The sequence below is a fragment of the Caretta caretta genome, chromosome 4 (genome assembly GCF_965140235.1).
Source record: "Caretta caretta isolate rCarCar2 chromosome 4, rCarCar1.hap1, whole genome shotgun sequence".
Classification (NCBI taxonomy): domain Eukaryota; kingdom Metazoa; phylum Chordata; order Testudines; family Cheloniidae; genus Caretta; species Caretta caretta.
Genome location: NC_134209.1, coordinates 126,872,134 through 126,896,472, shown reverse-complemented (window position 1 = coordinate 126,896,472; position 24,339 = coordinate 126,872,134). Strand labels below are relative to the sequence as shown.

Below are 24,339 nucleotides of genomic sequence, written 5' to 3'. Positions count from 1 at the left end.
GGATTTTTATTGCTAATGAAATTGAAACTCGATTGGCTTATGCAAAACACAAAGGAAGTGTTTTAATAGATGAGTTCAGTGTAAACACCAAGTGTTCTTGAAGGAAATGGAATAATACTCATTCTCTTTGCACAGTTAAGGTGCTGGATTATTTCACTCCGCTCTCGTGTCAAATTATTTGGACTGCAAGGACCACATTTTCCACTATTCATACTGCTACGTATGGGGCTCTATATTTAGAAATACAATATATCACAGGCGCATCCTACCTAGGATGTGTCTTATAAGTATTAAGGTTTCATATCCAGTAAAATTTTCACACAAAATAAATCAACCCAGCATTTTCCACCTATAGCTGTTCAGGGACTCTGAAACTTTATAGTGGGCGATTTCAGAAGCATACCTGCTCTTTGAGAAGTAATCAACATAATTCTGAATTCCCCTGGGTGTGGTTTTCAAATGGAATTTGTGACTTTCAATGGGATTTGTTCTCCTAAATCACTTAGGCACTTTGGAAAATCCCATCCCCCATCTACGTAGAGTTTCATCTGGTGATTAGGGCATAGAAACTGGTTCTTCTTGGAACAGTTTCTTTAAGGTGAGGATTGCAGTTAGCCTGTTATTTATATGTTACAGTTTGACTGTGCAGACTTGTTAAATCATTTTCAGATCTCTGTTAGTCTTTTTGGATGAGCATGATGCAAAAACTACTATGGTGAACTGCAAATGAATTGGCAATTAATGTAGTCCATCTCTGAAAGAAGAGCTTATTTCCCTAATAAAATTTGTTTATGGTTGTTTGCTTGGAAAATGTAATGATAATAGTACATTTAAAAGCTATTTCATTAAGTAACCCCAATTTAAAATGGAAAGTGACAAGTTAGAGAGACTGCAATTGTACTGGCCTTTGCTTTATTTTCTAAAGTATCAGTACTAGATGTCAGAAGGTTTCATATTTTGTCAAACTCATGCTCTTAATTTCATACTACACTAGGTTAGAATAATATCATATACTATGGCTGCTTCTCAAGTCAAAACATATGTTAAATCAGGAGGATTGTTGCTTTTATTGTGTCTTTTGTGTACTTGTGTATTGAGCAAATCTGTAGAACCATTTTGGCTCATCTTTGGGGGAAAAGAGGAAAATAGTGGCTTTTCAGGTGGCTGGTTAAAGCAAACATGTTCATGCTGGTTTTTTCTACTTCTCAAACTGGGGTGAGTAATACAGAAAGATCTCTGCAGCTCTTAATTAATTCACTAACAGTCAATGTTTATAATTAATATTGAGATCTTGCTTTCTTGTTTAGAATGTCTTTTACAACAATCTGTGACTTCATGTGGTTTTTGTTGTTGTTTTGTTTTCCTCCTTTAGTTTGAACAGGAAAACCAGCGACTTGTTGGTGAGATGAATAGCCTATTTGATGAAGTGAGGTACAACTTTCTCTTATTTGCTGCGTTTGCATGTTTTATAACCAGCGTCCCCTGTGTTCCAGGGCTACAGAATCCACCCCTTGCTAATATCTTGCTCCAGAATATGAACTTTCATTTAAAAAGCTAAATCCATAAAGTTGGGTATAAACCTTGAAAATGTGAACTGAATGTAAACTCATGCCATGTTGTTTCCCGAGTCTGCAGGCAGCCTGAAAAAAATCTGATGTTTGGTTTCCATTTGATGGGTTATAAAACTCAAATATAGCCATTTAAATATTAATTGTTTCATTGCTGATCTTTTTAATAGATAGATAAATCCAGATTGTGTTTATCCTATAATGCCCAATTATCTCCCATGCTTCTCCAGGTGCAAAAGACCCAACTGCCCACCTACCAAACCTCTCCATCTTTTCTCTGACAACTTCTACCATACATGTGTTGTCAATACAAGTCTTCAGCAATCAAAAATTTTAAACATGGGATCATCATAAAATAGATATGTCAAAATAATTAATTAATCTAAGGGCTACTGTATTTGTATTATTAATTTCCATCTCATTTGGATAACCCTCATTGTTAAGATAAGTGAAGCTGCTACAGAACTTCCAGTATACTCCAGCACCTGTGCAGGCTCCACTCCCTCTCACCATAAATCATGGAATATTTGTACATTACTGCTAACTAAAATTGCTGACAAAATGACTACCATATTAATAGTATGATTTGCTGGGTTTGAGGATGTGAGTCTAGAGTAATCTACAGTGGAAAATCTTTGCACTAACACAATGACATATCTGGGGGGGTGTTTTGTTTTGTTTTGTCAAGACAAATTGAAGGGAAAGTGGTTGAAATCTCCAGACTTCAAGAGATATTCACAGAAAAAGTCTTGCAACAGGTAAAAAATGTTTGCTGCTGTAATGTCAAAATGTCAAGAGAAACAACTGAACTGTATGCTTAAGAGAAATGAGCTTTTCCTGCAGACATTTCTCTGTTGTGAAACTGCTCTGTGTCTTATTTACATTACGTTATCAGAGATGTGAATAAAAGAAAACCCAGACACTGAGGAAAAATGGAACTTAAAAGTTGTGTTTCAAAGCCAAATACCGAATGGCTTTTCCTGCATAATATTCTTAGTAGATACATCTTCCTAGTAAGGTCTCTTTGCTCCAGAACAATGTATTGTTAATGTTGCTTGTTACTTATGCTCAGTTAATGGCATTTTGGAAACTAAACATCTTTCCTAAGACAACTGGTGAAAAACTATAGGCTACACGTAGGTCTGATACAAGGCTACTGAAGTCAATGGAAGTTTTTCTATTGATTTCAGGGTCCTAGTGACATAGACAGAAAATTTAAGATTTAATTAACCCTCAGTTCCTTGAAGATTGGTAAAGATGCACATAAAATATTAAGACACATACTTCTTTACTTCATAGTTGTGATCTATTCTGACCCAGATCTTTACAGTTAACATTTTTCTACAGAATTTGTCATTGTCTTTATGGAACTCTTGCTCAACAGGACACTGAAATTGACAATATTCATCAGTTAGTCGTGGGTGCAACAGAGAATATCAAAGAAGGCAATGAAGACATAAGAGAGGTAATGTTACTAAGTAGTGTTTTGATGCATTTATTGTTCCTAGCTATCAAAGCATTTTTGCCTAAGCAATACCCTATACTATGGCAATATTTACAACTTGCAGGCTGCCTTATGGGCATATCTGATTAGCAATAGCAGTGTGGGTGGAAGCTACCCGGATCCCTTACACTGAAGTGTAGCCTGTGAAACTTCATGTTTCACTAATGTTGATCTGAACAACCACTGGGACCTGTAAACTTTGCTGGTCTTTACCTCCTTGTTAAAGATGAGGATAACCCTGGGCTGCATGTAGTCATCTATGCAAAGGAGTTTGGTGGAAGAAGACACCACTGAAATTGATGGGAATGCAGTCTTGATATGCTATCTTGATTCGAAGAGGCCCTTCCCCATACTGCATAAGGTCTTGTTTACAGGTTGTCTTATCTAAATGCCTAAACATGAATTTAGGACCCTATCATTAGGCACTTATTTTTGAAAATCTGTTTGGGACTTTATTTTCAGAGACTTGATTTAGGATTGTTATTTCTCATATTCAACTATCCAAAAGGTAACATGGCTTAGCAGGCAGAGCATATGATGGCAGGGATGAATTTTTTTAGACTCATTGCCAATAGACTAAATAGATTATTAATAATATTCAGCACTTAAGTACAGTGCATCTCATTCATGGCTCTCAAAGCATCATTATCTTCATTCTACAGCTGGTAGAACTGAGGCACAGAGAGTGTAACTAACTTTCCTAAGGTCACATAGTGTGTCAGTGGCAGAGCTGGGACTAAAACACAGATCTTCTGATGCACGTTAACTTGGGGAAGTCACTTAACCTCTGTGCTTCAGTTTCCCTCCCCTTAAAACTCTGAGATCCACAAATGAAAACTTCTGTATTTAATTGAGACTGATACTATTAATGATAGTCTATTGATATGAAGTCTAAAATAACCCCCCATCCTTCCCATTTCAGTTGAAAAACAAATCTTGGAATCAGTGTTTGGTATTTTAAACTTGGACTTGGTCATTTACAATATTTAAATATTGCCTTGAGCTATGTTAAATCAGCCCTCAGTAACAGCTATTATTTAAATCACTAAAGAGCTTTAATAAACTGTTTAGAGAAGCCATTTCTCTTGTTCTTAAAGTTAACTTTTGGCATTTAAATAGATAATGTATGCATTTTTAATCAATTCTTGTATCGCTTTCTTAGAACATATGCCATGCACAAGAATGAACAGTTCTAATCATTAACTAACCCAACTCTATTGGTGGGATGGGGGATTCCTTTTTTCCCTTCTGCTGACTCTGCTTTTGGAATTTTGAGGCCTGAGTCATGGGGTGAGAATCTAGAGAAATATGGGCCTAACTCTTCTCTAAGTGAAGTCAATGGTGAGTTTTTCCACTGGCTTAAAGAGGTGCCAGACTGGGCCCAGATAGACTGTTGGTTGAGTCATATTATGGAAATCAGTATTTTTAGGGAAAAATAGTCATTGAGCTCATATCTTCCTACAGGCAATCAAAAAAAATGCTGGATTTCGAGTATGGATCCTTTTCTTCCTTGTAATGTGTTCATTCTCCTTGCTTTTCCTGGACTGGTATGACAGTTAGGCTTTGTTTTATTATGTGCTATGTTTGAATAAGATTTAGACATTCCTCCTCTCAAAGCAAGATACACTATCTGCAAATGACATACTGTTGTGACTGGAAAATATTTTCCTGCAAAAAAGTGTGTATGTACCACTCTTGCAGTGAACAGATCAACACCATTTGAGTCCATTCAGCAACTTCATAAAACAGGTAGTCTTTCAAAGCTAAAAACTTTGAGGCAGCTAGCAAGTGAAAAGCAGACTCCAGTTTAGTACGTTGCAAGAAATTTTCAATAAAATGTAAGTTATACGTTTAGGAAATTTTAGCCCACCAAACCAATTAGTGGAAAGTTCACAATGTAGACAGGATGTACAAAGAAGAAAATTGTTGCAATGCAGACAGGGTTGAGCTTTTCTATCTGTTTTCTCAGGTTTCTTTTTTAGTCACATCACTCACTACAAAGTGTAGAGACCTTGTTCATGTATGACAGCCACTCCTACTCCTGTAGAGTTAGTTTGCGCAGGGGTCACTTGTATTTGTTGGGAAATAACTGTCTTTTAAACACTGTTATAAAGCTTTACTTACACTAGGTTCCAAGAAGTTTGGAAAGTGTCATGTTTGTTAAATTATAGTAAACCCCTTGTGATGCAACTGATGTATTGAGATGTTGGAGCAAAGCCGAAGAATAGATAATATAGAAGCCAAACTTTTTGAAGTATTAAAATTAACTACCTGTTCAAAACAAAAACCCACACTTCAGAAACTGTTGGAGCCAGGAGCTTATGAACCACCTCCTGTTGGAGCCAGGAGCTTATGAACCACCTCCTGTTGGAGCCAGGAGCTTATGAACCACCTCCTGCTGAAGTCAGTGAGAAAACTCTTTGACTTCAAAGGGTACAGTATCAGTCACCAAATGAGTTGTTTCCAGCTGCTTGAAATTTTTGAATGTTTTCTTTTGAGGATAGTAACTAGCCTTATTGTTCAGCAGCTGGCTCTACAATGAAGTTGTTTAGTGGTCTAAGGTTAAGGGAAAAATATAGTTTTAAATTACATCGCTAGAGGATAATAATGAGAAGCAAATCTTATAAAATTTGAATTCATGTTTTTGGTAAAAATTTTGATTTCGAAGTTCATTTTACTGTGTGTCTTGGGAAATGTATGTAAACATACTGTATGCAACAGGCAATATCATCCTTATTCTTTATTTTGTATGAAGTGAAAATGTCAAAAGTTACATGTGAATTAATTTACATTCAATAAAGTACATGTCTACTAGCAGACAAAACATGGTATGTTGTAATGTGTTTACAGGAGTTTGAACTTTTTTAAAAATGCAAAGAAAATTTTGGCACATAATTTATTGCTTTTTATGCATTCCACACAGCATAATAACAAAGCTTTTTATAGTTCATAACTATATAATGCACACTCATTGTTATGTTTGGTATCAAACCTATAGAATTGAGAAGCAGTGGCCATTTTGTACTTTATTGGTATGTAAAATTCTTGATACTAAATACATTAATAATGGATTAAAAGAAAACCCAAAAGTGGAGCTGACCAAATTTGTTCTACTACAGAATTAGACAAATAACCAATGATTTCCCTTCATTTTTGTATAGTGCCTATAACAATGAAACTTTTGACATGTCCACTAGAAATATCACATTCAAGTAACATGAAAGGAAAAGTGAATCTCATACCTAAAAGCTTCACACACTTATTTTGTCTAACCAGCAGATTAATAAAATTATTTTTGTAATGCATATTTAGGATTAAATGAAAAAACCATGGTTTCATACAAAATAAGAAATTTGTCAATACAATGAAACATCAAACTTGAACGTGCACCCACAATACTAGGCTTGTCTACATCTTTTTTCCTCCAAAATCATACATAAACAGTTATGCTTCTTCACTCAATTTTGACATGTCACTTTAAAACAGCAAGTAGCGTAAACTAATACACTAGTTTCACTTGTGATGTCGTGTAGTTTAAAAATTAGCAAATTGCAAACAGCATAGTTAACTCAAAGCTATTCAGAATATATAAAAAGGGGAAAAAAGTGTTAATGTTGTATAAAAGGGATTTTTTTTTTAAATGTTGCTCCCTCTGTCATATCAGACAAATTACAGACTATATCTAGAGTGAAAGGCTTTCTGCCTCTTTCTTCAGTGTGATCAAAGGATGTCCTTTCTCATCAAAACACCCTCCAGTTCTTAAGTTGCTTTTACACCACCTGAACAAATCCACAGCTAAAAATGTGTCTCTCTCCCCACTGTGTCCTATCTAGTTTGTGTTTCAGTGCACACCCTAACATACTAAAGCCATAGTGGCAATGTGGTGAAATTTTGTTGACAGTAATAATAAAACATTGAGCATGCCTTGTTGCAGAGAACTTCATTATCACTTACAAATCAACAGTGAAGAAAAATATGCTACCTGACAGTTTCTCCATTCTAATCATTACAGCATGTCCTTGATATCAGCCTTACTTGAGCTGAAAACAAAAGTTTTAAATACAGCTCTTTGCTAAACAAGAGATCACTCTAGTTATGGCTACGGTGGTTCAGTTTGCAAAAATGGCTACATAATAAAAACAAAATCAGTTCAGACAATAAAGCACATTATGTGAAGTCCAAACCACTGAAAAATCCAGTGAAAAATTGTCAGCATCCAGTAAATTGCAAGAAAATATCTAAAGTTAATTTTTTAACATTGAAAATGGTGTCAGAGCTCTAAAGCGACGCTGATATGCACCTTATTTTATGCCCATGAATGTTTTGTAGCAAATTTTATTTTTTGCAAAGCAGTATCAGCAAACAGAAGCAATTGCACCATAAACATGAGTAACCTCTAAATTATCCATAATTATATTTAATGAAAAGTTCCTTAAAGTCCCTTAGTTACCTTCAAATGACATAATAATTAGCTTATCACACTAAGCTGATTTCTCAGCAGCTTCAGTCTCCTGTTCAGACAATTTCTCTTCTGACAGTACTGTCATCCACGGAGACACTGAGCGTGTGATGGTTTGTTTGGCCAGATTGTAGTGGTTTATGACAGTGTAAAATTTCCCTCGAGCACTGGAGTCTTGTTCAGAGTAGTAGTTCTCTAATCCAGCTGGAATGCATTGATTATTCTGGAAGAAAACCCACCATTTACATTAGAGACTGTTCCAAAGACAAGCAACTTCTCTTTATAGTCTACATGATTTTCTTGTGTGTGAGTCTAGAAGCAACACAATATTGTTGAATCGTTGTGATGATACTAGTATACAGTGGTCTCAATGATCCAAATTTATTTTGGAATACATTCCTTACTGTGATAAACCTCCTAGATCACATCTTATTTTCATGAGTCCCCAGGGGACAATAGTCATGCAATTGTATTCCACTATACTTCAGTAGTTATTATACAGACACTCTAAAATAGCAGACAACATCAAGCAGTCAAATTTAGTTTGTTACCCTAACAAGGTTTTTTAAAAGGCTTTAAATGTCTAGAACCAGACATTTTTGGTGCCTCTCAATACAACAGTCAGCCAATTCAAGCAGTTAAAGCTACAGTTCCATAGTTAGATATGGCTGTAGGCACTTTAATAGCTTTTATTCAAAACAGACTGAAACCAGGCTAACAAATATGCTGTTGCCAAACTATGAACACACTATGTCAGTGTAGTAAACCTAATGCCACAGCAAAAAAATATATGCCTGTATGTGTTTACACAAAAAGAAACCAAGATTTTCAAAAATACATGGCTAAAGTTAAGCTCTTAAATCCATGCTTAGGCTTCTAAATATGGATTTCAGAGTCTAAATGTAGCCACCTATTTTTGAAAACTTTGTCAGATGGGGACATGTGCATGCTTTCATTATCGGTTGGCTAGCTATAAGCTATTATTCCAGTGATGATGTAGTAAGCAACACCAGTACTAGCTAAGGCAATTTCAACTCTGCTTAGGAGGCTAGTTCAAGTGAAGATGATGAAGGAAAATATGACTAAAAATAATTTTTTTTCCCCAAGGTATTGGTACTTGCACTACTCAGATCAGTTTGAAGAATGAAGAAGTCTAATTACGTCTACCTCAGCTAGAAGCACATTTAAAAGAAATAGTATGCGAAGTCTCCTTACAGAAATGGAATATTTATATAAATCATGTTCAAATACACAATACATTTTAATAGCATTCTCACAGAACTCCACAACAGCAATAAAGTTGAGTGGCAGCACTTCTCAGGCACAATAGAGGGCATGTTAAAATTACAACCTTAATGACTAGATACCACTTTAACAGTGTTTACTTTTCTGTTTGTCGAATCCTCACCTTAGTAGAAAAGAAAGTGGCTTTTAATTGAGTACCAATAACTTGGATTCCCCAAACAGCTTAATGTTTAAAGAGACAGACAAAAATAAAACAAGATATTCTGGGAGATACAATGAAAAGTATTAATTTAGAATAATTTGTGTCCTAAAATGTTGGGGTAGAGCATGCATTAGATAAACACTAGCCCCATTCTGTAGGCCACACACACAAAACTTAAGGAAAAAAGTAAAGGCAAACCAAAACTGTGAGGTTGTATGTGTTATATCTATCAGAAAGGGTCTGAAGAATAAAATATTGTGGTAGGCCTGACCAGTGCAGGAAGCATTGCTGCCAAAGAGCATTTCAGTAAACACCCTTTTGAAATTCTTAATTTGTAAGAGCACATTGGAGTTGATGACTTTGCAGTTTTAACCCATTCATCCATTCAGTGTTTACAAAAGCTGGATGCATGTCAGATTAACGATAACATAGGACAAGGGACAGTGAATCTTGTTGGATAGACTCAATCTACCTGGATTTTCCGCTTTGTCTTGTCTTATCACTAGCCTGGATCCTACAACTGGCTCCATGAATAAAGTCCTAGCCCCACTGAAATCAATAGAAGCATTGCCACAGACTCCCATGCGGCCAGAATTTCACCCCATATCAGCAGAGTCCTAGGCTCACGCAGAGCCCCAGTGAAGTCAATGGGGCTCTGTATGAGCACAGTGGTCAAAGCACCCAGAGACAGTTGGAGGATGGGAGCCTTGGTGAAGAATGGCAAGGGTAACTCCGGGATAGTAATCATTTAGCTGTTTTTGCTCAGCTACAGCAACCACATGGTCATCTAAAAATATCAATTCTTAATGTGAAAAACTAGAATAGTTTACATTAGCACTAAAACAGAAAAATGATTAAAATGCTTCTGTAGTTGGCATTTATGGCAACTGTGTTTCATTATAGCACAAACTGGAAGCAATGCCTGATTCTTCTCATTATAGGCCCCTATCTTCAGTTGCTTATAACTTTGACAAACTGAGTTAAAATACTCCATGTCAGGTGTCCAACTCATCTGCGTTGCATATCGAAATTACTACATGGATATAGCACATTCTGTATGTGATTCTAACAGAACCTTAATGGTACCATTCCCTGACTTTCCTGCTCTTACATTTAAAACTGATACATCACAGTGAACGTGTAATGTTTGCAGAGTGCTTGGCGTGCCTTACAGATGAAAGGGGCTGTATACTTTAAGCTGTTATTAGTGATTAGGGGGGCACAATCTAGTTACCTAATTAAAATTGCAGGGGGCAAACAGAAGAATTACCAGCATTGGAACCAAGCCAAATCTACTTGCAGTACAAAAGGTACCACAGGATCTTTAATTGATCATAAATGCACTTTATTTCATCACACCCAAAGAATAGCTTCCCAAATGGCACAGTATCCCCTATTAAGGTTTTTTTTTTTCTTTTTTTACAGTCACAGATGTATACAGCACATGGCAGAACAGCTTAAGACACACATACTAGAGATCCCATTTTGACTGGATTCTTACTCGCAATGAAAGGCTTTTGGCCCTTTGAGGAACTCCTAGATGTACCTATTGTATGGCCCAGCCCAGAGTTCTTGAACATTCCCCACCAGTAAGGCACTGGTCAGAGCCACCAAATGAGCTCCCTGTTGTAAATGTTTTGTGAGGCTGGTTCCAGACCTCTACCTGTCCTGCAGCCTGTGTCTTAGTTCAGGACATCATCCTGAATCCTTTTTATCAGTTTTCCTAATGCCCACATTAGAAAAGAAACTAACACAGAGGGGTGACAGAGATGAGGTGTACACCTCAAGTCTGGGGCACCAGTCTTTTTCACAGCCTGCTACAGTAGCTAGTCACAGGCAGAGCCCTTCATGCCTGTGGCAACTGTGGTTTCCAGCTTGACCTGAATTTGACTGCATCAGGATGGCTCTTGAGTTCTCTTGAGGTGGGCTGCATTAATGGCCTCAATGCTTCCTTTAGGAGGAGAGTGACTCTATTCAGCTCCACTAATTTTGTTGTGGAGCTTCAGGTGTAATGTGCAAGGCTGTGCTGGCCTCTAGTTGATCTATTGAAATTGTTTTGACCTGTTGTCTCTGGGTTCATCAGAACGCAAGCACTCTGGCATCTGGGGCTAAAAACTCCTTTATGGGTATGTTAAGGTAACTCCATATCCTGGAGAAACTGACCCAGGCTGTTTAGATGAGAGTGGAATGACCCATGTCTCCAGCTGAGACTCCTGTAAGTCAGACCAGTATGTAGCCAGTTCAGAGTGCTTCAGAGGTGCAGTCTACCTCATAGCAGATATCTGGGTTAGGCTCACAATGTCAAAATTCACCCAGCATCTAAATAAGCCATGGCTTTATGTCTGCTGCCTGGTGGAAGGAGACTTCATTGTGGAAAGGCTTAAAGGCTATAAAGCTATCCCACAAGGCCAAATTAGGAGCCAACACAAATTTATGCTATTGAGCCACTGGCACAGAGCTGCACCATGATTATTTTAGAAGCAACAAGGTTGGTCGTCAGACTCTCTGGGACAGGATCACTGACTCCCTAAAGTGTCAAGATGAGAAGCAGTTAGTTATTTCCTGTGTCTCAGTTCTTGGTTGTTGAGTTACAGAGCTGTCTCACAATCCAGGACCCTCTGGGCCTGCAAGCAGGAGTCAAGACACACGCATTTTATGGTTGTGACACAGTTGCAAAGCTATTCCATAGAGCATAGCTACTAAAGTCTCGATGGAAGTATTTCCAGTGCATAACATGCCATGTGATCCACCTCAGGGCAGCTAGAGAGTCATGTGGAACTGACAAAGCCATCCATGACATTTTATGGTCAAAGCAGGATCTTACTTCCATGAGATTTCCACACAGCTGTGCTCCAAGCATGACCAACAACATTGAAAGCCTCAGATTAGGTAATGTTAATACAGCTGGCCTTCATGGTCTAAGCAGCTGTACCATTGCCATGGGAGATGACAATATAGCATTTTTAAGCCAACACAGACACTTTGAAGCCTTGGATGTACAGAACAACGTAAAGGTTTGAGACCATGGAGCCTGAGGCATCCATGACATGGTAGGACTGCCCATCACAGCCAGGCATCGATTCAACAAGGGCCTAAAAACAAGTTGTTTCAGTCTGAAGATGGCCCACAATGTGTGGACATCAGCGTAGAGTAAACTAAGTTTGACTCAAGGACGTGGCAGCATGGCCTTTTGCAAAGATATCGCATGGCACTAGAACTACTGATGCGGGACACTCTTTACCCTTTGCAAGCAAAGCACATCAGCATCCTAGTCTTGGGGACGTCGATGCAAGAGAACTTCAGTGCAGGCAAAGTTAGCATAGACAGTCTGCCCAAAGGGCTGCATGGTCAATGTAAGACAGTTAAAGTAATCTTTGCTGGTGCAGACTTTTCCTTGGTCTCAGAATGTGACATTTGTGCAGAGCTTTGCCTGATCTTCCAGAAAAGAGGCACAGACATTGGCACCAAAGACAGACTCAAGTCAGCATTGCGTCAGTTTTAGGCCTCATGACATGCAAATCCGTTATTGCAGCACAGCTTTGATATTCTATGGATTTATCTGACAAAATGTAAGTTTACGATCCCTTGTACCATGAGATGGTCATAGATCTACACTTCCTTTTGGAAACAGTCTCCACAAAACCCTCACCACTGGGACCGTAACAAGTAGCAATAAGGGTCTTTGCATGAGCTGTATGTACCAGTGCATTAAACAGCCAGAAAGCTTTGAGAGCCATGGGAGATCCCACCTGTCCTTTGTTAGAAGGACAAGGCCAAGAGTAGGAATCCAGTCAAATAATATCCTCAGAAATGCTGAATTAGAGGTAAGAAGTTTTCCCTTCACTGACCAGTCAAGCTAGAAAAGGCAAGCAAAGACAACAGAGCACATGGGACAGCAATTCAAGTATGGGAGGATGTAGAGAGTTTACTGCTGAGGAGAATATGATACAAGTCTTCCTGGAAGAAACAGCCTTTATTGCAGTAGCATTTAACAGGCCCAACTGAGATAATCATTCTAGGCACTGTACAAACACATAGTCCCTGCTCAGAGAGCTTTCAATCTCAATAGACAAAACGGACACAGGTTAGGAGAAAGTATTATTGTCCCCATTTTAAAAATGAGACAGGCACAGACAGCAAGTGACTTGCCTAAGGTCACACAGGAAATCTCCAAGGCATAAACAGAAACTGAAGTCTGATCTCCTGAACTCAGGCAGAGTTGCTGAGTGAAAGCCTTACTATCTGTGCCACCAGGAAACTAGCTAACACTCCCACAAACAGAGGCTGAACTTGTTGGCTCAACAGGATCAGCTCACTAGCAGCAGACTGCTGACTGGACATATCACAGCATAAAGCGTCCTGTTCCTGACGCAGCCAGTTGCTAACCAGAGATGAGATCTCTAACATGAGATCAAGTTCTGCCTCCTCGCCTGGTTCCCACTCCTTGTGCCTGTTCCTGCTTCCTCACTGCAATTCTGGCTGTGACCTTTGGTGTGACTCCTGACCTCAACTCTGACACAGCACAAGGACTGGGCCTACCCCAGAAACACCCCAAGGCTCTTCCCCTTCGTACCAGGTGTGGGCAGGCAGGCTCAGCAAGGCAGAATCCAAGTGTGGAGGGGGTTAGTGTGGGGGGGAATCCAGGTGTGGGTTGAGTGTTGTGTGGGGCAATCTGGGTGCAGGCAGCTCACTGGGGGGATCGGGTGCAGAAGCTTATTGGGCGGTTCTGGGTGCAATGGTAATTGGACTCTGCAGGGGGGTCCAGGTGAAGATGGTTGGGGCTCAGAAGGGTGGGGATCCAGGTGGCTCGTCGTGGTGGTCCAAGTGCAGGGCGAATGGGGCGGGGGCTCAGTGGGAGGTTTGGGTATGAGGGGGTCTGGATACACAGGGGTTGGGCAGATGGGGGAAGCAGCTCCCTGTGTAGGGATCCTGCTGCATCTGAGGAGCGATGCATTCAGGAAGTGGGTGGGAGGATTTGCAGAGCTTCCTGCAGCTGGGGGAGAAATCTGGGATCTGACCTGGCCCCAGATACCGTGCAGGGGGAAGAGGAAGTCCCATCCCCCCGAGCCCAGCTGGGACTAGCAGCTGAGCCCACCACAGGATAGGAGCCACCAGCTGGGTCTTCCCCAGTCCCAACCCCTGCCCCACAGTGATTACTTCTCTGCCAGCTGCCTGGGCACCCGAAACATACTGCTGGAGAGGGTCGCATGACTGTTGTGTCTTTCCTTTGCTTCCCCCTCAAAAAGACATTTTTCTGCAGGGAAGCAAAGAAATCTGCAGGGGACATAAATTCTGCACATGTGCAGTGATGCAGAATTCCCCCCAGAGCATTAAGAACTTTTTACACACACTCTCACTCACACTATGACAACTTTCATACATCTGTCATAAATCCAAAGTAGGAGCTGAGTCCAGATGCTTCACTCCATGATTTAGATTTATATCTTTGTTCTTTCCTATGGCCTATAAATTTGGGGGCACACGTGATATCCATCTTGCCTAATAACTAAGAACATCTTTCAAACAGCTGCAGGTGAAGATTACCTAATTTTAAGTGCACAGGCATTAAGAATGATGTTCGCCTGATCTCTGGAGCAGCAGCAAAAAGAATCAAGAACATTATGAAAATTATGAGATAGTTGATAAGTGAGGTGGTGAGTATGCAGAAAGAAATAGAGAGAGCCTTATTCTATAAAAAAATTAAATTATGCAAATAAACATAACTTTCCCCAAGGATAAGGAAAAAGTAGCAGAGACACTTTTGCATGTTCTTCTGTTTTTCTAGAATGTGTGTGCTTTACCTTGAAAACGAATCCTTCCGGACAGGTATGATCATACTTGTAAACCTTGTAGACTACTAGAAATACAACACATGTTAGGAATGCAAGGGCAAAAAGGACCAGAACAGTTACCTGCAAGGAGAGAAAATACAACATTCTTGTTACTAATGCATTGCTTATTACATTATCACTCATTAATGTACTTAACACCTGTCTAGTATCAGTGTGCTTTGCAATAAAAGAAAAAAAATCAAACAGGTAATTAACCACTAAGTGGTGAACAGAGTAGCAAGAGTGCCCCTGTTCCTCCCAATTAGAGAAGACAGAAGATAGTTCCAGTCATTTGTTCATTGCCTAGAGGGCTGTTGTGACAATTGGGCCTATAACTGTGTCTGCTTGGGAATTAAACCATGAAAAGTTGGTCAACTAATTACCAGACACAAAAACTGAATTAGTCCTAACAAAAAGGACAATTAGTATAACTCCAGGACTATGTTGAGATCATGCTTGGTAAACAAGAAAGTGTCCGGAAATTAATGGACTGCAATTGGTGTGTTGGAAACTTGGCCTTGTTTTGTCCCTCAGTTATCAGGGGATGGGCTGTTCCACCCATCACTCCCTTTTGGGGTCCTTAAAGAAAGTCTTTGAGAGGAAGAGGAAGAACAGAAGGTGGCTACTGGAGTAAGCTTCACCATCATGGTTGCCATCCCCACCATCTCCTGGGACCCCAGGCCGTCGTCGTCCTGATCCTGAGAGATGTCTTGACCATATCAGGCCAGAAAGAGGGACCCAGATGACATCACCACCTCTACCAGGCCAGCTGAATCCCAACCACCACCTGGGATTCAACGGTATCGGATTTTAACAGCAACGGTCACAACAACTTCTCCTGCCCATCTCAACTAGCTTCTCTTTACCCCAAAAGGACAGTTATTACCATCTAAGAGACTGTCAAACAAGGGGGGTTTCCTTCTAAAAATCTCTCTCAAGCGGAAGGGAAAGGAAACAAGGGATGTTGTTAATATGAAAACCTCACTACTGTACATTTCAAGTGTTCTAACGGTTTTTCCTGCTTTTCTTTAATAAAAAGTTAAAAGAATGTTTAATGTGGATTTTCCATGGTTCTAAGCAAGCTGAGGTCTCTGTATAACAAGCCCCAGACTTTAACACTGTTTAATGCTGGACAGTGACTGGGTTAACACCTCTGCACCATTTATTCCATCTAAATTAATACAAAAGGCCCTTGTATTGAAAGGTTCTGTTGTCACCTTTCCTGTTCAATATGTGCTTAAGCCTGCTGGGACAGAATGAGGTGGTTTGGGGCAGCAGTATCAGGATAACATAAGCTCTAAGTCTAGCTTGCATTGGTTAGGTGTATTTCCTTTCCCAATGCCTTCCCAAAACAGGGGTTTGGATGTCAGCAACTTAAGATCAATCTAGATATGACAGAACTGCCACTGGTGGGTGCAAGAAAACCATCCAGAGGGTATGGAGAAAGTGTTATCTGCTTCCTCTAGTTAGGGGATGTGAGACTTTTTTGTTAGTGACCTTTGCAGTCTGGGGGTCCTTTTTGGATTCTCAGTGCTCTAGAATTCATAGGTTGCACCAGCAACTTATCACATGCAGGCTGCACTGCAGAAGTGTCTTGCCACCTCCAAATGGAAATACAGCAATGTGTTCAAAATAAGGCTACCTTTGAAGACTAGAAACTCCAAATACAACTGCCCAGCTACCTAGCAGTGCATGTGGTAGAGCATGTGACAATCTGTGCTCAACAGACTGCACTGGTTACCAGTCTGTTACTGAGTAAAATTCATGGTGTTGACTTTGACCTAAAAAAGCCCCATGATTGAGGGTCTTTATGCTCACTGAAGTCAATGGAAAGACTCCCATTGACTTGAAAGGGTGCTGGAGCAGGGCGTTAGACAATCTCTTTCCCTAAGCATCATCCTGATGGTTGTGATGTGAGCTCCCGTGTTCAAACTACCCATTCCCAGAATGGAACTGCGGGTGGGGCTCTCCCCTTGTCCTTAGAAACCCAAGATGGTTGAGCTAAAGGGCATGTTGCAGAGCTTATCTCATCAGGCCTTTGCCTGAGAGAGGTGTAGCCTGAGTGTTTTATATTTGTTGTTTGGGGAGTTGTCTTTGAAATGACCTTGTTATTTTTAACTGAAATTCTAAATGGATGCACATGTGCCTAGATGCTGCAAAAGGCTTTTTAAAAAAAAAAAAAAAATCAGAAAAAATAGCACACGTTTCAGCCAGAGAAACAACAATAAACAGAGCCAAACAAAATTACGTGACTTGGAAGACAGGGGACTGGGCTAGATGGACCACTGGTCTGACCCAGTATGGCCATTCTTATGTCCAATCCTGCAATTTTACTGGGAGTTGTAGGTGCTTGGCACCTTGCTAATAAGGCTTTGGGGGGCTGATTTTCAGGGGTGTTGACTATAAATATCTCTCACTGACCTCATTTGGAGCTGTGGGTGCTCAGTGCTTCTGCAGCTCAGGTCCTAAATGACTGGCCCATTGTCACACAGTCCACAACTGGAAATAGATCCCAGGTCTCCCAATTCTCTGTTCCCAGGTCTTACCATTATCCCACACTATTATAAAATATATTACCTAATTAATTAATAATGGCATTCAAATGTGAATTCTTATTCCTGTGATGCTTGCAATTTACAACCATGCTACATTTCCAAATCCCTAATCAGAAATCTCTTGGCTCCTTCCAACCAGGTGTCTTATCCTCCTCCCATCCTTCCCCCCTCCAAGATACAAGTTACTCCTTGTATATATCCATAGAGGCATATGCAAGGAGAGGGAAAGAATAAAGTCCGTAGATTACAATCTGAACTCCCCTCAGTTCCACCCAATTCACTCATCCTCTCCTATAGCCTGACCAAAGCCTCATCTACCTGCCAACAGCCAAATTTCCCCTGATCACACAATAACCCTCATTTTGATATCCCAGAGCAACCCTCCAGACTCTGATCCAATCACCTGGCAAGAAATCCACTTCTCCCACACAACTGATCCTCCCCATTCAAATCCCCATCTTTATAGCAAGTCTCACCCACCGCCCCCCAGAACCCTCATTCGATCCCCATGGCCACCCCCCCCCCCCCAAGAACAACCAATTGCCCACGGCAATTTGAGGGGTGGGAGGATGGAGGCAAAGGACATGAGCAAGGTGCTCCACATCCATGACTCCCAACTGAAACAGTCACTCTACTGCTTCCCTCCAGTAGCTTTTCATCCTCTCCCTCACCTAGGGGAAGGTTCTTTTCTTCCTCCTACAGTGGTCCTGGCAGTTCACCCTCATCCTTTGTTCAGATGGGGGAAAAAGGTAGAAATCCTGGTACAGACACAGCTGTTCTTGTCCCCAAGGGGACTTCACATCTCTTCTGCTCATGGCCGGAGTGCCGACACAGTGGGAGCAGAGAGCGTGTCTGCTAGTGAGCGTGCATGCCCGAGTACTCTCCTGGGAAGCGTTTGGGTCTCCACCATTGCACAGGAGTGATTACCCCTTTAAATGATTTTTATAAGTACAAAAACAGTTCATGTAAATATTTCTATTATATTGTTCTTTAAAAGAGTCCTTTTCACCTGGTTTTAGACAGCACTGTGGTGTGATTCCTCAGACGGAAGAGGTGACAATATATTAAGCATATGACAGATTTCTGAATAGATTTTAAGTGAAAGTCCCGAGGTTAGGGAATACGGAACTATACTGAAAGGACATGGGGAGTGGGAGCCAGGAGCCCTATCCCCTTCAAAACGCAGACAGACTATTCAGTTCTGAGACTCCTGTTTATGCACATGGGGGTCCCCTACAAGTTTTGCAGCACCCAAACAGCAGGAGGCACCTGTCAGTAATCCCAGAATTGTGGCAGAAGCCCATTACGATAATCTAGGCAAGAGATGACTAACAAATGAACCAAGGTTCCTACTGTGGGTACAGTTAAATGATTATGGATTTTGGAGATACTAAAGAAACAAAACTCCCGGGTTCTGACAATTAAACTAACATAGGAAGAGGCAAATGATACACACAAAAATCAAAAAGTCTGAAAAGCAACAGATGTAATGCTACAAGATCTTCTAATCAATCCATTCCCCTACACGTATTGTCGAAGCGGTGTTCACCTCTCTCCTTGACTATTGCAACCTCCTCCTCTCTCACTTTGCTGACATTTACCTTGCTCCCTTTCAACCAACCCAAAATGCTAATGCAAAAAGTTATCCACTGCTCAAACACCGTCTGCCCCTCTTCAAATCCCTTACTGGTTTCCCCTCCCCTTCTGAATTAAATTTAACCACCTTAGCTAAAAGTCAATTTGTTTCAATGCCATGTGCAATTTAGCTCCCATCTCTGTTCTCTTCTCCTTTTACTTTCTCTTGTTCAGTTACTTGGCTTACTGCTCCTTGTGTCCTCACCTCCACACTGTCTTTCAACTAGCCCCTTTCTGCCTGAAGCCTTTGGAAGCCTGATAGACTGGGTTAACCACTCTCCCCTCCATCAAATTTTTTCCTCAAAGCACACATCCGTCAGGAGGCATATAAATCTTACTCCTCCCCTCCTAAAAACATTCATGTTAGTAAACATGGAACTAACATGGCATGCTCTAGGTTTCCCTGCTCAGCCACTTACTTTTCGTCGCATTCCATCCCCCAGTCTCTGTCTCCATATTAAGCAATTTAGGTTGCAGACGCTTTGGAACAGGAACCTCGTTTCTGATTTGTCTGTAAAGTACCTAGCACACTTGATGCCACACTAAAGAGTGAAAACTTGTATTTACCTTTCATCCAAGTGACTCACAACCTATACATCTGTTCCACTTACCACTGAAATGCAGGCACGTCTGGGAGGAAATACAGCAACAATGCAAAACAGTTTAGGCCACACAGAGAAGTCTATTGTTATCCAGGAGAATTTTAGGCAGGCAGAATGTAATTATTCAAGACTAAGTCTGGCTATATCACTGCAGGTTAATGCTGTTGTAAAACATACCATGGGAATAAAGGTCAATGGACTGTTCTGACATATATGGGGTTGCAAAGAGAGACATAATAGGATATCCTTTACCAAAGCAACAAGCTGGCAGCATGCTGTCTCAGGAAACGGGCTGGACACTCCAGGGAGATGCTTGGAGAACTCAGGGGTTGGTACGTTTATCACTAACCTGCAGAGGGACAATACAACCTGCATAGGCTGGGAGGGGAATGCTAGGTGTTGCCCATTGCCAGTGGAGTTGGGGAGCTGACCCATGGCAGGCACAGACAAGGCTTCATCATATTAAGGGGAGGTGGAAGCGAGGTGCCTCACTGCCCTGGGTACCCCTAGGAAGCGCACAGTATCCCATCCAAGTGAGCTCATCCCTCCTAGTTTATGAGCTCTTGTGATAGCACAGCCTGAGACAACACAGCCTGATGGTAAAAAGAGAAAGAGTCAGCCTTGAGAAAAAATGGGAACTGGAAGTCAAAGACTGAATATTCAAACCTACATTAAGTTTCAACCCATATTAATTCTGATTTATGAAACGCTTCAAACTATACATAACAGTTCTATTAAACTGCTACAGTACTGCATATGGTGTATGCTTTTGCTAGTTCAAAAGAGTAACAGGCACCTTCTTTCAGAAGGATATTTCTAACATGCTGTGTCAGATCTGGCCATATGGCCAGCACACGTTGCCCTAGACTTTCCCTCTAAAACTCCCGGTAAAAAGAACTGCCTTTATGGGCAGCCCTGTTCCAAGGCCCAGCCTCTTAAAGCTAAGGAGGATGGGAGATGTCTCAGAATTACTGGCTAGGCTGCTATGCATGATGGGAGAAGCAGCAAGATATTAAGTTTGCCTTTCTCAAAAGAGAGAGAAGGGAGGAGGCAGGACTTGGCTGGGGAGATGCTCCAGGGAAGTGAGAGTTCTGATAAAAGGCCAGCAGCAGAAGAGTCTGGGGAAGATGACAACTGGCAGGGGAAGTTAGCCAGGGACCAGGTGCTTCCAACTAGAGAGTGAGCCAGGAATGGAGTCTATGAGGGGATTGGCTAAAGGATTTAGGAAGAGGCAGATAGATATAATAGGAAGTTGTCCTTGAAAACAGAGAAAGAGGGCAGTTTTAGAGTGGACAGTCTATGGCAGTGGTGTCCAACCTTTTTAGACCCAAGATCACTTTTTGAATTTAAGGGCAACCCAGGATCTACCCTGCCCCTTCCCCAAAGCTCTGCCCCACTCACTCCATTCCCCCCCCCCCCGCTCTCCATCACTCTCTCTCTCCCCCACCCTCACTCACTTTCACCGGGCTAGGGTAGGGGGTTGAGGTTCAGGAGGGGGTGCAGGCTCTGGGCTGGGGCCAAGGGGTTCACAGGGTGGGACGGGGACTCTGGCTAGGGCAGAGAGTGTTGGGGTGCACGACTCCTTGAAGGGGCCAACGTGCCCCTCTGGCCCCGGGGAGGCGGGCAGTAGGTGTCTCTGTGTGCTGCCCCGCTCTGCAAGCACAGCCCCCGCAGCTCCCATTGGCCATAGCTCCTGGTTCCCAGCCAATGGGAGCTGCGGGGCTGTGCTTGCAGAGAGGGGCAGCATGCAGAGGGAGACCCCCTTTCACCCCCCTCTCTCCCCCACAGGCCGCTTCCGGGAGTGGTGTGGGGCCAGAGTAGGTAGGGAGCCTGACTGAGCGGCAGCCCTGCTGTGCCAGCAGAGATCACGATCAACCAAGAGATCCTCTAGGATCGATTGCAATCGACCTGTTGGTGACCACTGGTCTATGGCATAGGATTTAGAGTTAGGGGCTTGTAATTGAGAAGACATAGCACCACCATTTGGTGGTGCTGTAACCTCCGTGACTACCAGTGGTTCTCAACTTGCGGCCTAACCAGCACACAACTGCGGCCCATGTGACATAACACACTGGGCTGCATGTGTGGCCCACAATAGTAAACAGAACCAATGGATTACACAGACAACTCTGGGGAAACCCTGTGACCGTGAAGTGAAGAACCTTGTAAACTCTGTGAGCAAGGACTAGGGCAGGCACTGGGGATGACAGGCTGGGGAAAGGATTATGGAGCCTGAGGAAGGGCCAAGGAAGCGTTTAAGTCTGGAGGCAGCCAGTTTGTTTGTAGAGTGTTGCAATGTCTCAGAAAGAGAGGATTTCTACTGAAACTGAGGCATGGCAGCCAGCTGGTGGACCAGATAAGATGTTGTTACATTCCCATTTTGCGGCTGACATTAAATCTACTAGTTCCCATTGTAAGCAAACACACACCTTTCAATCAGTGATATTTAAAAGTTATATTGTCAACTTGATATTATCCAAAAATACAAAAAAGCAATTGCCCCAGAGCGCCCCTCCCCATGTGCATGATTTTACAATGGCAGTTCTATTGGGAAAAAATAAAAATCCTCACACTTGTTGCTCTGGGAAAGAAAGATTTTCACAAATAATATGAAGACATGACCAAGGCACGAGTCCTGTAAATATTTACATGCATGTAACTTTAAATCACAAGTAGTTCCACTGAAATCAAAAGAACTACTCATGTGAGTTAAGTGTTTACAGGTTATAGGCCTTAATGACTAGACACAAAGGCACTTAAGCACATGCTTATCTTTAAACGAGTGCTTTGCTGAATAGGAATGGGATTACTCATGTACTTACATGCTTTGTTGAATTGGAGCCAATGTGCCATCAAATCCACAAAGTAAACAAACAAAATACAGAAATATATTTTTCTTGTCTCTTTTTCAGTTACAGAAACTTTAGGCGTTATGAATAGGAACAGCCGGCAAAAAGTTGAGATAAAACGATGTCTGCAGTGTTGTTGTAGCTGTGTTGGTCCCAGGGTACAAGAGAGACAAGGTGGGTGAGGTGATATCTTTTCTTGGACCAACTTCTGCTCGTGGAAAAGACAAGCTTCACAGAACTCTTCATTAGAGCTCTTCTTCAGAGCTCTATGAAGCTTGAAACCTTGTCTCTTCCACCAATAGAAATTGGTCCAAGAAAAGATATCACCTCACCCACCTTGAGTCTCTTCAGAGAGAAAGGTCATTCTTAAAATTGATTCTATCCCTTTAAGTAGATCAATAATGAAACCTTTAAGTATGTTGTATACACTTACATTTCTTCCATCTATTAAAATGGCTTATTGAAATAATAGGGAAAAGATACCAAACTGTAGGATGTGAATAATGAAAACTGGGGTTTTTTTGTTTTTGTTTTTTTTTTTTAGGAGGATGCCTCTTTTGCTTTCCCATAACCGCTTGTAAACATTTAAACAACTGTTTGTTACTTCATAGCACATGACTTGTGTTGCAGATAGGCTTCGGACTTTGGCTGTGTAGTTTGATGTGTGCATAGATGTCAAGGATAATGTCTGAAGAATTCATTTGCCTTTGTAAGTACAACATGGATTATAAAATGTACTACAATTTTTTAAAAAAGGCTTGAAATGTATTGGGGAAACTGAAACATTTACTTTCCAAATCATTTAAATTGTGTTTCTGTACCAAGGTTTATTTCACAAAAGGTAAAAGCATCATCTTTCAATAGTGCACCACTTTATTTCTGAAACTGTTGTGTGCAGCTGACAGCGTGTGCATCACTATGCCAGTGTTCAATGGGAGGAATATCGAACATCTAGTGTGAAATCCTGGCTCCACTGAAGTCAATGGGAGTCATAACTGATTTCAGTTGAATCAGTATTTCACTCCTAGGTGTCAATGCACCTCAATTCTGACCTGCAATAGCTTCTTCCTCTTCCCACAATTCCCACCATAGGTCTCTTCTGAGCAGAGACTGCCAGCCATGCTGAACTATGTGTAGTGTTTCTGTGTTGTGGACAACTTGTTGGAGACAAGATAAAAACCTCTACATGTAATTCAATTGAAGCTGGCTTTCCAAAGGTGACAGAATAATTCCCCATATTTCTCCACAGTAATTCCACAGACATCTATTTATACTCTAAACTAGCCATTTAAATTCATGTCCATACCAGAGTGGTTACTTGCGGAAAACCAGAATTGGATTCTCATATATACACAATGTCCATATTCTGTCCATTTTGGACAAATCCTGATTTCAGTTGCATTGAAGTAACAAACAGAATCTGACTGTATATATCTAATTAAGCTATAGGGAAAAATTACACTTTAATTCTACTCTAAAACAATTTCAGCTGTATTATAACTATGATAGTGTAGTCGGAATGAATATATTTTACAACTTCCTATTCACCCAACTGCTGAAACAAATGAGGTATATGACATATGCACCTGTTGTCTGCTTAGTTTGTCATAATGTAGAACTTCTTAAGAAGCACAGCTTTAGATGATCTGCACTACTGAATCCCCAAAATACAATCTGCTTTGTCCTTATTTAAGGACTACATCTTGGAATACACATGTGAATTATTAGGAAATATGTTTGTTTATATTTTTAGTGCAACTTTATGTTTTTAGTCTGCAGAAAGCATATGCATAGCTGATGTACAATACTAAAGTCATTAAAACAGCTTCTGAAGCTTTTTCCATGCACACCAGCCAAAGTCAATATCCTACCAGTTAAATAATGCATTT

At 41.0% G+C, this 24,339-nt stretch overlaps 2 protein-coding genes across 5 annotated transcripts in view; one reads left to right on the top strand and one right to left on the bottom strand.

The window, feature by feature from the left end:
* The window catches only part of STX18 (syntaxin 18), a 122,085-nt gene extending 106,228 nt beyond the window's left edge, over positions 1-15,857 (top strand). For 2 of the 3 annotated variants that reach the window (XM_048848873.2, XM_048848877.2), the window contains 4 exons: positions 1,373-1,431; positions 2,257-2,326; positions 2,953-3,033; positions 4,537-5,896. In XM_048848873.2, the coding sequence (XP_048704830.2) occupies positions 1,373-1,431; positions 2,257-2,326; positions 2,953-3,033; positions 4,537-4,632 (306 nt within the window). In that variant the 3' untranslated portion in view covers positions 4,633-5,896. Of the gene's footprint in view, positions 1-1,372; positions 1,432-2,256; positions 2,327-2,952; positions 3,034-4,536; positions 5,897-15,343 lie in introns of those variants that run through there. The other variant, XM_048848874.2, reaches the window with a different exon arrangement.
* The window catches only part of NSG1 (neuronal vesicle trafficking associated 1), a 30,173-nt gene continuing 11,633 nt past the window's right edge, over positions 5,800-24,339 (bottom strand). For both annotated transcript variants that reach the window (XM_048848872.2, XM_048848871.2), the window contains exons 4-5: positions 14,780-14,890; positions 5,800-7,754 (exon numbers count right to left, since the gene is read on the bottom strand). In XM_048848872.2, coding sequence (XP_048704829.1) covers positions 7,554-7,754; positions 14,780-14,890 — 312 coding nt within the window. In that variant the 3' untranslated portion in view covers positions 5,800-7,553. The remainder of the gene's footprint in view (positions 7,755-14,779; positions 14,891-24,339) is intronic.